This window comes from Salvia splendens, chromosome 3, assembly GCF_004379255.2.
Source record: "Salvia splendens isolate huo1 chromosome 3, SspV2, whole genome shotgun sequence".
Classification (NCBI taxonomy): Eukaryota; Viridiplantae; Streptophyta; class Magnoliopsida; order Lamiales; family Lamiaceae; genus Salvia; species Salvia splendens.
Genome location: NC_056034.1, coordinates 12010780 through 12025568, shown reverse-complemented (window position 1 = coordinate 12025568; position 14789 = coordinate 12010780). Strand labels below are relative to the sequence as shown.

The 14789-nt window shown below is 39.2% G+C and overlaps 1 protein-coding gene across 1 annotated transcript; it reads right to left on the bottom strand.

The window, feature by feature from the left end:
- Positions 1–137: 137 nt before the first annotated feature.
- On the bottom strand, positions 138–2972 carry LOC121794975 (rac-like GTP-binding protein ARAC8). Its single transcript, XM_042193393.1, has 7 exons — positions 2757–2972; positions 2348–2435; positions 2107–2216; positions 1961–2024; positions 1285–1415; positions 903–997; positions 138–409 (listed from the first exon to the last, which is right to left on the bottom strand). The coding sequence occupies exons 1-7, from the start codon at positions 2970–2972 to the stop codon at positions 382–384; spliced, it is 732 nt and encodes a 243-aa protein (XP_042049327.1). The 3' UTR covers positions 138–381.
- Between the last annotated feature and the right edge of the window lie 11817 nt (positions 2973–14789).

The window sequence follows — 14789 nt, the reverse complement described above, 5'->3', positions numbered from 1 at the left end:
ACCAAATCACAAGGTATTCTTTGCATTTGTGCTCAAAGCATTTGAATACATACCTCAGGCTGAAGAAATCAGATGTTTAGTTGACTAGATACTACTAATATTCAATTTGATTGAGTTTCCGTCTGTAATGCAATCAATTCAGTTCATTTGTGTAATACTATATATATCTGCACCCAGAATCAGTGTAGTAATTACTAGTATTAGGTTTTTACATTACTCCAAAAAAAAACATTAGTTCTCGACTTCTCGGATTCAGTCTCTTCTCAGATGAAAAGAATTGTGCCTGGAGAGACTAGTCTACCACACTAATACTATAAACAGCTTTCTCCTCGTTAGCGTGTGCACCCGATGGAACTGTGGACTTGAAGCGTTTCTTTCCTGCTAGACCGTTCTTCCACAGAAGATATTCCTGCAAAATCAGATTCATAATGTCAATGAAAAAAGAGCGAGCAGCCAATTGAATTGAAGGAAAAACAAGATAAACAGAGTGTACTTATATTCAGAGCAACATGAAAGCACTATAATATCTTGTTAAAAAACTTCTTTCCAGATGATAAGCTTAAATGTTTACCAAGCAAGTTTAGTAAATCGGATATAGAAAATAGTAGCAGAAATTTGAGCGAGTAACCGAATCATGTTTCTAACTGAAGACCATTTTAATTGAGTGTGAGAGCAGCATCTACAGGTGAAGATAGCTTTAAGCAGTTCACTCAGGATACAAGAGCTAATAGTATACGAGGATTCATATTGTTTTCTTTAAATTGACTTATGCATGGAAAATGCCATAAAAATTTTGTGTTGGCGTTATATGATAGTGCAGATTAGGTGATCAAATGAGAAATCAATGTCAAAGTATGGAAAATAAAATCTACAAACATGATTGGAAGAGTATATGTACTTACACAAGACATCCTTGACGTGCCTTTTTCTTCTCCTTCTGCTTTTGCGGAGGCTTGATGACTACTCTGATAGCAGCATCAAAAACTGCTTTCACATTCTGCACATGAAACCACTTATCCATATCTCAACATTTGGAGATTACAATGAATGGGGAGAGAGGGTGATTTGAGAAGACAGTGTTCAATTTGTAACCTTTTAGGTGGTGTTTACTTTGAATGAGAGAATGGATTGATAAAAAGAATCCAAGCTAATGCACTGTTCACTTTGATGGGTTGAATAATTTTGAGCTTGTTTGACCATCTTATTCTTCGGATACTCAATCTTATGTTTCACAAACAAGAGAATTACTTAATCACATAATTAAATCAATTTGATGACTTCTACCTGTTGAGTTTTCGAACTGCATTCAATATAGTAGGCGGCACCAATTTGCTTGCGGAGCTCCTCCCCCTGTGCAGTGGTAACACACACCAATCCAGGATGATCAGCTAAGTAATGCTTATCCTCGCGAAGATCTGTTTTCAGTGCATAGACATTTTTTCATTTGACATATAGTGTAACGGATGAACATATGAAGCATCGCTTGAAAGAAAGATGAAAAACCACAAAAGAATAAGGTTCATGAATAGATTTTTTTCCCAGATGAATATATGTTTTTCTTGGCCAGCCAGCACTAGTAAAGACTGTGTCCCTCAACCCGCACCCCAATCGTGTGTCCACAACAGAGGGACAGGGGCAGCACGTGGAGAATGTCAGAGGCAAAAACATGTTGGATAGTGAGAGCAAGAACAGCTTTTAGCATAAGAGCTCTTATATACATTATCAATTTAAGTAACATTTTTCCAGTACCATGTCTGTGCTTAATACCACAGGCTAGCTAACTTGAATCAATCAGGTTACCAAAGCTCTGTAAACAAGAGATATGTTCTTTTCTACGCATGAAGTCAAGTATCTAGGTGGGTTCGGAGATAATCTTAGAAGCATCCATAAGATATCAAGTATTGCCAACAAGAACCAATTCAACAACTTTTGTTGGCGCAATTTCCTCAGCATGACATACCTAGTTTGGTGCCAACAAGGACAATTGGAACCCCGGGAGCAAAATGATTAAGTTCAGGGATCCACTGCCAAAATAATGCCAAGTTAAATACTAATTCAAGAAAGGATATACCAAGAAACATATACAGATCTCTACACTGATCTTACCTTCTTAAATATGTTCTCGTAGCTCGCACGGCTGACTAATGAAAATGCCAAGACAAACACATCCCCTCCTCTGTAGCTCAGAGGCCTCAACCTATTGTAGTCTTCTTGGCCTGTTAATAAGATCACACATCACAAAAACTACTTTATTTTCTTAACTTCATGAAATGGTTCATGATGTTTCATGTGTTAAAGCCATATTCAACCAAAAGTTCAGCTTATTTCAGCTGGGAATATGAATTACCTGCTGTATCCCAGAGGCCTAAGTTGACTGTAGTTCCTTCAACTACCACATTTGCACTGAAATTATCAAATACTGTTGGTATATAGTCCTAATTTCCCCAACAAAAAAGATTAAAAGAAACAAATTAGTAGAATCGCCTAAGATTTTAAACAGCCAAATATTTATTCAGAAAACTGAGCTTGCTAAAACCTAGATCACAAATTTCAAGAAAGATACCTACAACAAGAAGTGGATGAAATCAAGATATGCCCTTTTGTCTTTGCATAAAAAAACAGATGATAGAAACAGAAAAAGCTGCAAATCCCAGAATCCCAACAGACACTAGCATAAATCCAACAATGAATATAAATCTTGCCAACAAGAACACGATTCTTTCACTACAGTTTCGAGATAGAGAGAGAGGACTGACAGTGGGAAATTTGTTACTGGTGTAGCAAATAAGCATACAAGTCTTGCCAACAGCACCATCACCCACAGTCACACACTTGATGAATCTTGAAACGCTTGAAGACATTGTAGCATCACCGCACACACACACACACCGATTTTTCAAGAAAACTGTTGAAATGGTAGTCAATGACGATAACCAAGAAAGCCAACAGTAAAATGTTGCATGCATGATCATTCATGCGTAAAATGCATGCAACACAAGATAGCGAGCTATAAAGGAAGTCGTTGGAAGTTGGGAGTTAAGTAGGAGTTAGTTGCTGTGTAACTAACTCAAGCCAGCTGGCAATCATCACGTGAGATATGACGTGTTGCAGCCAATGAGAGTCGAGCACGTGGATGTTAGTTAGTTAAGTGAGCTAAGATGAAGAGTATAAGTAGAGGAGTTGCTTATTTCTTTCGGTTATGTCGAGTATAGTGTTGAATTGTAAATCGGAGCTTAGATCGTGGATCTAGTTCCTCCTCTTCGTGTGATTGTTTCTATCGTGTAAACTTCTTGTTGATTCAATAATACGATCCTCGATTGTTCATTCAAGAGTTGCTTTGCGTATTATCGCTGAGTTCGGCAGTGACGAACTAAGAGAGGGAGACCGAGAAGAAGTCACTGAGTTCGGCAGTGACGAGCTAAGATAGGGAGACCGCGAAGAAGTCATTGAGTTCGGCAGTGGCGAGCTAATATAGGGAAGCTACGAGCTCGGATCGTAACAAGTGGTATCCAGAGCAGTCGATCTCCGGAAACTGGAACGGTGACGCGAGGCGCTGAAATGGAGAAGAAAATGGCGGAATTGATGGATCAGAAGTTAAGTGAGCGTGATCAAGTCATTCATGAGCAGGAAATCCAAATTTTGGAATTGAGGCAAGCAATCGCTACGATTAATTTGCAGAATCAGAAAAACAACGCAGCAATGGATAATGGTGAAGGAAGTAGCGAAGGAAAATCAGATTGGGGAAGATCTACTCGATATGAGTTTCCTAAATTTGATGGTGAAGGATTTGAAGGTTGGATGATGAGAGCTGAATATTTTTTTCAAGTAGCAAGGGTACCAGAGGCGGAGAAAGTAAAGGTAGCAGCAATTCATATGGAAGGAAAAGCTCTCCAATGGCATAGAGGATTTTTGACTCTACATGGAAATGAGGCGTATGTTGATTGGAGATATTACATCTCGTGCGTAGCAGCTCGCTTTGGAGCTCATGCTTTTGAGGATCCGCTTGCAGATCTGAGGAATCTCAAACAAAAAGGTACGCTACAATCATACATGGATACTTTTGATGAGTTGTATCCGAGAGCTAGTATAAGAGAGGATCAAGCACTTAGTTTTTTCTTATCTGGACTTATTGATGAACTACAAATGCCAGTGAGAATGTTTAAACCTAAGAGCTTGGCTGAGGCTTACTCATTAGCTAAATTGCAAGAACTAACTGTGAAGGCTTTAGGAATTAAGCCTAAGGTGATGCAGAGTAATGTGTATTCTAATAGCAGTTATTACTCGAGTAGTAAGCCTCTGGCAGTCACCACTAATAGTAAACCTGTGGTGAATACTAACAATTGGAGTGGAGGTAATAAGGAGCCTAATCGTTTGGGTGGTGTTAGAGCTAGCACTAATCTATCACCCAAAGAAATGGATGAAAAAAGAGCTAGGAAGGAGTGTTTCTGGTGCACTGAAAAATTCACTCCTAATCATCAATGTTCTAAGAGGAAATTTTATGTTATACAACTGATTGAGCTGGGAGACACAGCAGAAAGTGAGGAACAAGCAGATTTGGCAGATGAAACAAGGGATGGTGAAGAACCGGATCTCCAGCTGTCTTTACATGCTGTTTGGGGTAAGAATGGACCTCAACTGATGAGGATTAGGGGAATCTGTCAGAAAAAGGCTTTAAAGATCTTAATTGATACTGGGAGTACTCATAACTTCTTGAGTTCCAGAGTAGCTAAAAAGATTAAGTGTGAACTCACTGCAGTGAGCTCTAAGGCTGTAGAGGTTGCTAATGGACAACTACTGCAATGCAATCAGAAATGTAGTAACCTTGAGTGGGAAATGCAGGGAGCAACATTTCAAGCTGAGGTCTATCTTATTCATTTAGAAACTTATGATTTGATATTGGGTGGTGCTTGGTTGTCTACCTTGGGTGAGATTACATGGGATTTCAACAAGCTGACTATGCAATTCAAATTATCTGGTGCGGTTGTGAAGTTGCAAGGAGAGCTATGGTCACCAAAATCTGATCAATTACATTGTTTACATATCTGCAACCTGCAAGAAAAAGATGAAAATGAAAGAAAGATCAGCCAGCTGATGCCTTCAATAGAAGAGGAAATTTCCTTATGTTATGAGATCAGTACAGAGGAAATATGGCCAGAACTTAAACTGATATTGGATGAGAATGAAGCCATATTTGCAGAGCCAAGTTCATTACCACCACCGAGGGAGCAAGATCACAAAATCATTTTGAAAGAGGGGTCTAATGCTGTCAACATAAGGCCCTATAAATATGCTTCCAAACAGAAAGATATCATTGAAACTATGATTGATGAAATGCTGAAATCTGGAGTTATAAGGCATAGTGAGAGTTCCTTTGCTAGCCCTATTGTTTTAGTCAAGAAGAAGGACTCATCATGGCGCATGTGTGTGGATTATAGAGCTTTAAATGCTATCACGGTTAAGGATAAATATCCTATACCGGTTATTGAGGAGCTTTTGGATGAGTTGGGTGGGGCTACTTGGTTTTCTAAAATTGATCTACGGTCTGGCTATTGGCAAGTTCGAATGAGGCTGGAGGACATCCATAAAACAGCCTTCAAAACTCACTCCGGTCACTATGAATTTTTAGTGATGCCATTTGGATTAACAAATGCTCCGGCCACCTTTCAAAACTTGATGAATTCTGTCTTCAGAGAGCATTTGAGGAAATTTATTTTGGTTTTCTTTGATGACATCTTGATCTATAGCAAAAGTAAGGAAGACCATGAGTTTCACTTGAAGGCTGTGATGAACTTAATGAAGCAGCACAGACTTCTAGCTAAGAAGTCTAAATGTAGTTTTGGGTGTAGAAGGGTGGAATACTTGGGACATGTCATTTCTGCTGATGGTGTTGCTACTGATGAAGCCAAGATAGCAGCGGTTAAGAATTGGCCAAGACCAAAAACGATTAAACATGTTAGAAGCTTCTTGGGTTTAACTGGATATTATAGGCGATTTGTATACAATTATGGAGTCATTGCTAAACCATTGATAGAGGTGACAAAAGGTGCTGCATTTAGTTGGCCTGAGGAAGCACAAGAGGCTTTTGATAAATTAAAAAGTGCTATGATATCTGCACCAGTTTTAGCTTTACCCGATTTCTCCAAGGAGTTTGTAGTTGAAACAGACGCATCTGGAGTGGGTATTGGTGCTGTACTAATGCAGGAGAAACATCCTATAGCTTTTATCAGCAAAGCCTTAACTCCTAAACATCAAGCCCTGTCTGTGTATGAAAAAGAACTCTTGGCTATCTTGATGGCAGTAAAAAAATGGTATTACTACCTGCAATGTAGGAGGTTTATAATCCTAACTGATCATCAGAGCCTCAAATATTTGGTTGAGCAGAAGTTGACAACTCCAACTCAACAAGCTTGGATGACAAAACTTATGCAATTCGATTATGAGATAAGGTACAAGAAAGGATGTGATAATGCAGTGGCTGATGCCTTATCTAGGGTGCCAGAATCTATGATATTTGCTCTAACTTCTCTTATAATTCCCTTGGAATTAATTGAGCAGATTAAGGAATCTTGGAAAGCAGATCAACAAATTCAATTAATTTTGAATGCAAAACAGACTGATACTACTTCTCACCCTAAATTTAGCTGGAAAAATGGTGAGTTAAGGAGAAATGGCAGACTTGTAGTTGGAAATGATGTATTCTTGAAGGCCAAAATTCTAACTATATTCCATGAGTCTGCAACAGCTGGCCATTCGGGTGTGTTGGGAACTTACAAGAGGATCTCTGCCTTGTGTTATTGGCCTAAAATGATGAAGGATGTTAAAGAATTTGTGAGGATGTGTGTGACTTGCCAAAGATATAAACCAAGCACTACTTCCCCGGCTGGATTACTTCAACCCCTGCCTATGCCTGCTGCAATTTTTACTGATATCACTATGGATTTCATAGAGGCTTTACCTACTTCGCATGGAAAAGACACTATATTTGTGGTGGTAGACCGGTTGAGTAAGTATGCTCATTTTATGGCTTTGTCCCATCCTTTTACAGCCAAGAAAGTAGCAGAAATATTCATGGATTTTGTTTTCAAATTACATGGCATGCCTGCTAAAATTGTGAGTGATCGAGGTGCTGTGTTTGTGGGAGCTTTCTGGAAGGAGTTTATGACTTTATTGGGTGTGGAATTGCTATATTCTACAGCCTATCACCCTGAGACCGATGGACAATCTGAGGTTGTTAATAGATGTTTACAATGTTATTTGAGATGCTCTATGGGAGAGAAACCACACTCTTGGGTTCAATGGCTGGGATTAGCCGAATATTGGTACAACACTACTTATCACTCGAGTATTCGGATGACTCCCTTTGAAGCATTATATGGATTTCCACCTCCTTTACATGTCCCATACCTACCTGGGGATTCAGATATTGAAGCTATAGACATTGCTTTGAGAGATAGAGAGGAGATGATTGTCATATTAAAGAAAAATATTGAGAAAGCTGCAGCAAGAATGAAGAAACAAGCTGATCTTCATCGTTTTGACAGAGAGTTTCAGATTGGTGATTGGGTTTGGCTGAAGCTTCAAGACTATAGGCAGAAATCTATTCGGGGCAAACACCACAAGTTCGAAGCTAAGTTTTTTGGACCATATCAGATCGTGGATAGAATGGGGAAGGTAGCTTATAAGCTGAATTTACCCTCATCAGCTGCTATACATGATGTCTTTCATGTTTCATTACTGAAGCCCGCTGCACCTCCTCTCGGGCCTATTTCAGATCTACCATCTACATCTCATATCAATGATGCTATACCACAAGCGATTCTGGATAGAAAAATGGTGAAGCGACACAATCAAGCGGCTACAAAATGGCTGATCCATTGGAACGATAGATCCCCTGCCGATGCTTCTTGGGAATTCGCGGACGTGATCACCGAGCGTTTCCCTTGGTTCCTTGAGGACAAGGAACCTTAAGTCGGGGGTATTGTTGCATGCATGATCATTCATGCGTAAAATGCATGCAACACAAGATAGCGAGCTATAAAGGAAGTCGTTGGAAGTTGGGAGTTAAGTAGGAGTTAGTTGCTGTGTAACTAACTCAAGCCAGCTGGCAATCATCACGTGAGATATGACGTGTTGCAGCCAATGAGAGTCGAGCACGTGGATGTTAGTTAGTTAAGTGAGCTAAGATGAAGAGTATAAGTAGAGGAGTTGCTTATTTCTTTCGGTTATGTTGAGTATAGTGTTGAATTGTAAATCGGAGCTTAGATCGTGGATCTAGTTCCTCCTCTTCGTGTGATTGTTTCTATCGTGTAAACTTCTTGTTGATTCAATAATACGATCCTCGATTGTTCATTCAAGAGTTGCTTTGCGTATTATCGCTGAGTTCGGCAGTGACGAACTAAGAGAGGGAGACCGAGAAGAAGTCACTGAGTTCGGCAGTGACGAGCTAAGATAGGGAGACCGCGAAGAAGTCATTGAGTTCGGCAGTGGCGAGCTAATATAGGGAAGCTACGAGCTCGGATCGTAACATAAAAAGATTGCACTTTTTCACGGCCCTGGTGGTTGGAATGGTTGGGAAAAGAGGATATTTTATATGGGCCACAGAGAGAGAGAGACAGAGTCAACTAAGCCTAGGTCACATGATACTTATCAATACAATAACCCTTTTTTTACAGCAGAGTTTGTTGAAGCTTTTAATCAATTTTAAGCTGTGGCGCTTTAAAGACTGTCCCTTTTCTGTCTCTGCCTCTGCCTCGTGGAAATTGATTGTTGCAACTTAAGTTAGTTGCATTGAAACTCTGCAAAATGAATTAAATAGACAAGAATTTGTTATATGTGCATTTTTTTATAAGTAATATTTTCTGGCTCTTATTTGTTGTTTGAGCATGAGAAAATTGAACATTGTTCAACAGTATATATTTAATAATCTCAAACTTCTGGAATTGCATGGTCAGTGCGTGGGCCCTTCAAAATTAGCATAAATAAATTTATTTATTTATTTACTATAAATCTTGAGATCTGATAAGGTTAAATTAATTTTCAATTTTGGAATAATCCATTAAAGGTGGTGCTGTAAATAAGAATCATTAATTACCTTTGCAGCAGTTTATATTTCTTTTCTTTTATTAATCTAGAGAAGAAAGAGGAAAGTGACTGTTAGAGAAAGAAAAGGGGCCACAATTGTTTTTCCATGATTCATGAAAATATTGTACATCACATTTTGCAAACTCATGAGTTGCATTTCTTTGTTTTTTTTAGAAGAGGGCTCATGAGTTTTGTGTTGCTTTGAATTGTGATTGTGATAGGACTAAATACGTGAGAGTTGATGCTAGGAATGATAATATGTATAAATAATTGTTTTAACAAAATTGTTCCTCTATACAAGGAAAAAAAATGTATTTATGTGCATATTTCTTATGATATTACATTTAATGCAAAATTTCTTAATATAGCATGTAATCAGGGGGGGTGGGTGGGTGGAAGCCAGGTTGCAATTAATTCTCCTCAAATAGGGACTTGGACTAGTCAAGATTTTGTTGCCTTAGTGCACCTGCCCGATGGCACGCCCTATGGCGTCCATCGTCCTCGGGCGCGGACGATGCCCCCATTGTGGGTGTCCGCCATCGTCCGTCCCTTTCGTCCGCGGCCGATCCATAGGGCGTGCCCTATGGCGCGGACGATGGCCTATCGTCCGCGCCATTGTGGGATCGGCGGACGATGGCGCGGATGATAGGCTATCGTCCGCGCCATCGGGCAACCCATTGCGGGATCGGCGGACGATGACACGCGTTTTTATGGCTATTTAAACCTCGTTTCTCATTCACTTGTTCGTACGAACATCTCACCTCTCTCATTTCGCTCATCTCTCACATTTCTACCTCTCTCAAATACCAAAATGAACAACGACGATGACGCCACTAGATCTAGCCAGGTCTCAATGCGCAACCAACAAGACCATGTTCAACTCATGAACGACATGATTGAAGAAGTGTGGGTCCGTAACCGCCGTCGCTGAGTTTGCGTATTTTTTTAATTCGTATTGTAATGTATTAATTTCTATAAATGAAATGAAGTTTTTTCCCAATTTTGTGTGTTATTTAAATTTTCTATAAATGAAATGAAATGAAAATTCATAGGGCGCGCTTTAGGGCACCCCATTGCAGGTGGGGGATAGGAGGATAAAACTGATGACGTGGCGCGCCTTAGGGCGCCCCATTGCTAATGGCCTTAGTAGTATTTCTAAACCTTAGAGCATCCAAAACCGTGCTCTTGCCAACGGCACGGTTGTGGGCCCGGCCCCACTTTTTCTGTCTGCTCTCTGTCAAGAGCACAACACCCACAGCTGTGCTCTTCCGCAAGGACGAGCACAATTCAATTTAAAATTTAATTAAACAAAAACATTTCCATAATATGAAAATTCATTAAAAAATCAAAATAACATTACAAATTACAAATAAATTTAAAAAGACATAATTAAAAGCCTAAAAATTTAAAATTACATAATTAAAATCCTAAAAATAAAAAATTACATAATTAAAATCCTAAAATTAAAAAAATCACTACGCGTTGCCGTATTTCGCCCACATGTGTTTGATTAGGTCTTCTTGTAGCTCAATGTGGGTTCGGGTATCGCGCATTGTGTGCCTTGTCTCGATCCTCTGGCCCACCGTCGTATGCACACCTCGGCGTGGGGGAGACCTCGCGGTTGAGCTTCCGGCTTCATCCTCATCGTAGAAGCTAGCCGCCCTCAGTCCTTCGTCGGCTATAATCATGTTGTGTAAGATAATACACGTGAACATGATGTCGGCGATATTATTGACGTACCACAGCCGAGCCGGGGCCTTCACAATGTTGAATCGGGCTTGAAGGACCCCGAAGGCTCTTTCGACGTCTTTCTGTGCGGACTCTTGACGCTGCGCAAAAAGAACCCATCTCGGGTCGTGCGGGTTGCTGGGCGTCTTCACGAAAGTCGACCACCTTGGGTAGATACCATCGGCGAGATAGTAACCCAAGTGGTATGCATTTCCGTTGACGGTGAAGTCGATCGCCGGTGCTACACTATTCATCACATCATTGAAGAGTGGTGAAGAATAGAGCACGTTCAAGTCGTTGTTGGATCCGGCAACGCCAAAATATGCATGCCAAATCCATAGGCGGTAGTCGGCGACCACCTCAAGGATAAGTGTTGGCCCGCCGCCTTTATGACCGCTTAAGTGTTGCCCCCTCCAAGCAGTCAGGCAATTCTTCCACCTTCAATGCATGCAGTCAATGCTGCCAAGCATGCCGGGAAAGCCATGGACTGATTCGTGAAGATGAAGCAACCTTTGGCAATCATCGGTGGTGGGTACCCGAAGGAATTCATCACCGAAGGCTGAACGAACGCCATCGCAAAAAATTTTTAGACAAAGGATTCCAGTGGACTCACGGATATGCAAATACTCGTCGAAGAGGTCGGTCGTTTGCCCAGTAGCGAGTTGTCGGATGACACACATACACTAATGCAACGACGTGATACTTTGCCGACCGGTTGCATCTGGACCTGTTTGGAAGAATTCAACACGTGCGAACAATGTGTTGACAATTCACATAAACAAGCGCTTTGACATGCGAAAACGGCGCCTGAAGTAATCTGCCGGAAACCGCGGCTGGTCGGCAAAATAGTCGGCAACGAGCCTTTCGTGGGCTCCCTCCCGGTCACGATGGATGTAGCGGCGAATTGATCTAGTTCGTTGAGGAGGAGGAGCGGGGGTATTCGCCGCGACATATGCGTCGTAAGCGGCACGATGTTGTTCGTAGTATTCTTGTTCTTCGCGCTCCGCTTCCGCCATAAGATGGGTGAAATCCATTTGAGGTTTTGAGTGAGAGATGAAGGTGTAGATAGTTTGTATGAGAATTATGAATGAGAGATGATTTGAAGTGATAAATGGATAATGAATGTGTGTATTTATAGATGGTTTTGGGGGAAAAAAATAAAAAAAAAATAAAAAAAAATCAGAAAAATGGGCAAAAAACGGCCATATTTTTGGGATTCGGAAAATATTTTTTTTATTTTTTATCATTTTTAAAAATTAAATACCGAATTTTTAATAAAAAAAAAATTCAAAGGCAACGGCTATGCCGTTGCCCAATCGCTTGCCGCCACGTTGCCTGCTCGCTGACACGGACGTGCTCTTCGCAGCGAGCAGCGTCGTGCCAGCGGCGGTGGAGCTTGTCCGTGCTAGTGGCACGGACGGACGGACGCCGTCCGTCCACCGCTGCGCATGCTCTTAGATTCTAACTGAAATTGTTCCCCATATATTTATGTGTGTGTGTTATGTATATATATTGGCAGTAGTTGAAATTAAACTAAAGTATTCAAAACTAAGGGTACCGTTTAGTTTGTTGCTATAATCAAATAAATCAAGCCTTGATTTATGTAACGAGAGGATGAAAATTTTCAAGAATTACATAAATAAATTAAGGTCTATCATTTTGTGAAGAGTCAAATATACACATTTATCATAAAAAAATCATCAAATGAATCTATCAATTATTCAATCGAACGATCTTGATTGAAGGAAATGCCATTATTTAATATACCTTGTCACACATAGAATGTCCTATACATGAGTCACAAATCACAAAATATTCGAAATGGATTAGGCCAACATCAAATATTACTACGAAGTTCTTTGTTTGGATTGAGAAACATGCACATGGATTATGAAAGGCACGTCACAATCCCATAATATTCTTTGTTTGTTTTGGCTCTTTCTTGCAATGGACGGATCATTGCAAAAATAAATAAATAAATAAATAAATAAATAAATAAATAAATAAAATAAAATTATATTTCATGATTGTAGGAATGTAAAATCAACAAGGTACATGATTAGACAAAACAATTTGTGACTAATATGCCATATGTGTTTATGGAGAGGGCATGTTGTGGTATATTAGGTATAGATAATCATGGATTGCACAAAAATCATGTAATTTGGTAGCTACGGATTTGAGCAAGAGTTTGTTTATTCTCACCATATCTTGTGTAAATTAAAATATGCAATGGGAAAAGGTAACGTAATCAAAGTTTAATAGGAATCTAGATACTTAGTGATTGCGTTCAAGAATTGTAGAAAAAGGAAGTTATTAATTAACTAAGTAATCATTACAATACAAGTTGTTACTTTAGAAATTTGTATAGAAGATGGAGTCAATAAATATTATTATCTCATTTCCTAGATTTAAAATGTACAGATATAGTGCTATCATATCTCACTTCTTCAGGTGAGATATGGCACGCAAATCGAAAAAAGGGCTCATGAAATAAATACAGTACTAAAATTAAAAGAAAGTCTAACATATCGACTTATTTACTTAATTGAAATTAAATAAACAGTGAATACTATTCATCAGCAAGATTTATGAATGATTTTTTGTAGAATATCTAAGATCTTGACAATAATTACTAGATCTTGATGAATAATCCTTTTAGTAGTCGTAATTAGGTTCGACATAATCGAGTTCACAAATATTTTGGTATATTAAAATAGTATGGGGCTGAAGACAGCTCAAAAGCAATAATGTGAAGCTAGGCAAATGATAAAAGGTTTTTTGATTAAAGACCCTTTTGTTGTGGGTAGGCATATGGCTGAAGTAAAGATTAAGCAACTCAATAAAAGATGCCTATTTGGTTGAAATTAACCACGAAAAGAGAAATAAAGCAACGAAAAAGACGAGAGATAAATTAAATTTGCATCACCACGAGGTATATGGTATATAAGGTTGACTTTAAAAAAGTTACATGGAGTAATAAATTTTTGAGCTTTTTCTAAGGAGAATAAATAATACAGTAGTAGTTCTTAGAGCACCCGCAACGCGGGCCGTGGGCGTTCCGCGTTTCGTTCCTCCGGAACGAAACCGTAGCGGAACGCGTTGCGGTGCTACGTTTCGTCACGGTTCCGTGCCCATGCCGTCCCGGGTGCCGTCGGCACGAGACGCGGCACGGTCTGTGCCGCCACGCGCTTCGGCGACGTGGCTCTCCCCGCGACGTGCGTGACGCCCACTCGCTTCCCTGCGAGTGGGCGTCGTCACGGTGACGCAATAATTCGATTTTTTTTAAAAAAAATCAAATTTAAAAAAAAAATACTTTTATTTATAAAAATTGTTTTTATAATTAAAAACAATTTTTACAAATAAATGAATACAAGAAATTCGTAATATCCCATATATATTTGATGGACTTGCGAATTTATGAAACCATTCTTGGTTGTTTCTCTTTTATAGAGACAACCTTGAATGTTTTATGTTCCACTTTCGATGTGGGACAAACTCATTCTTGGTTGTTTCTCTTTTATAGATACAACCTTGAATGTTTTATGTTCCACTTTCGATGTGGGATAAAATCATTCTTGGTGGTTTCTCTTTTATAGATACAACCTTGAATGTTTTTATGTTTCACTTTCGATGTGGGACAAACTCATTTTTGGTTGTTTCTCTTTTATAGATACAACCTTGTATTTTAAATTATGTCTTTTTTTTAGGATTTTAATTATGTTTTTTTTTATTTTTTTGAATTTTAAGTTGTATTTATATTTTATGTTGTAATGTTATTTTAATTTTAATGAAGTGTGTTTGTTTTAATTGAATTGGATTGGAAATAAAAATAAAAAATGAAATTGAATGAATAGTAATTTAAGGAACGGTTAAGGAACGGATAAGAAACGGAGGGTTGCAGGTTCCGTTCCTTAGTTAAGGAATGGAGTAAAAAAGTACAGTGGGGCCCTCAAATAGTGGTTTAAGGAACGAGATAG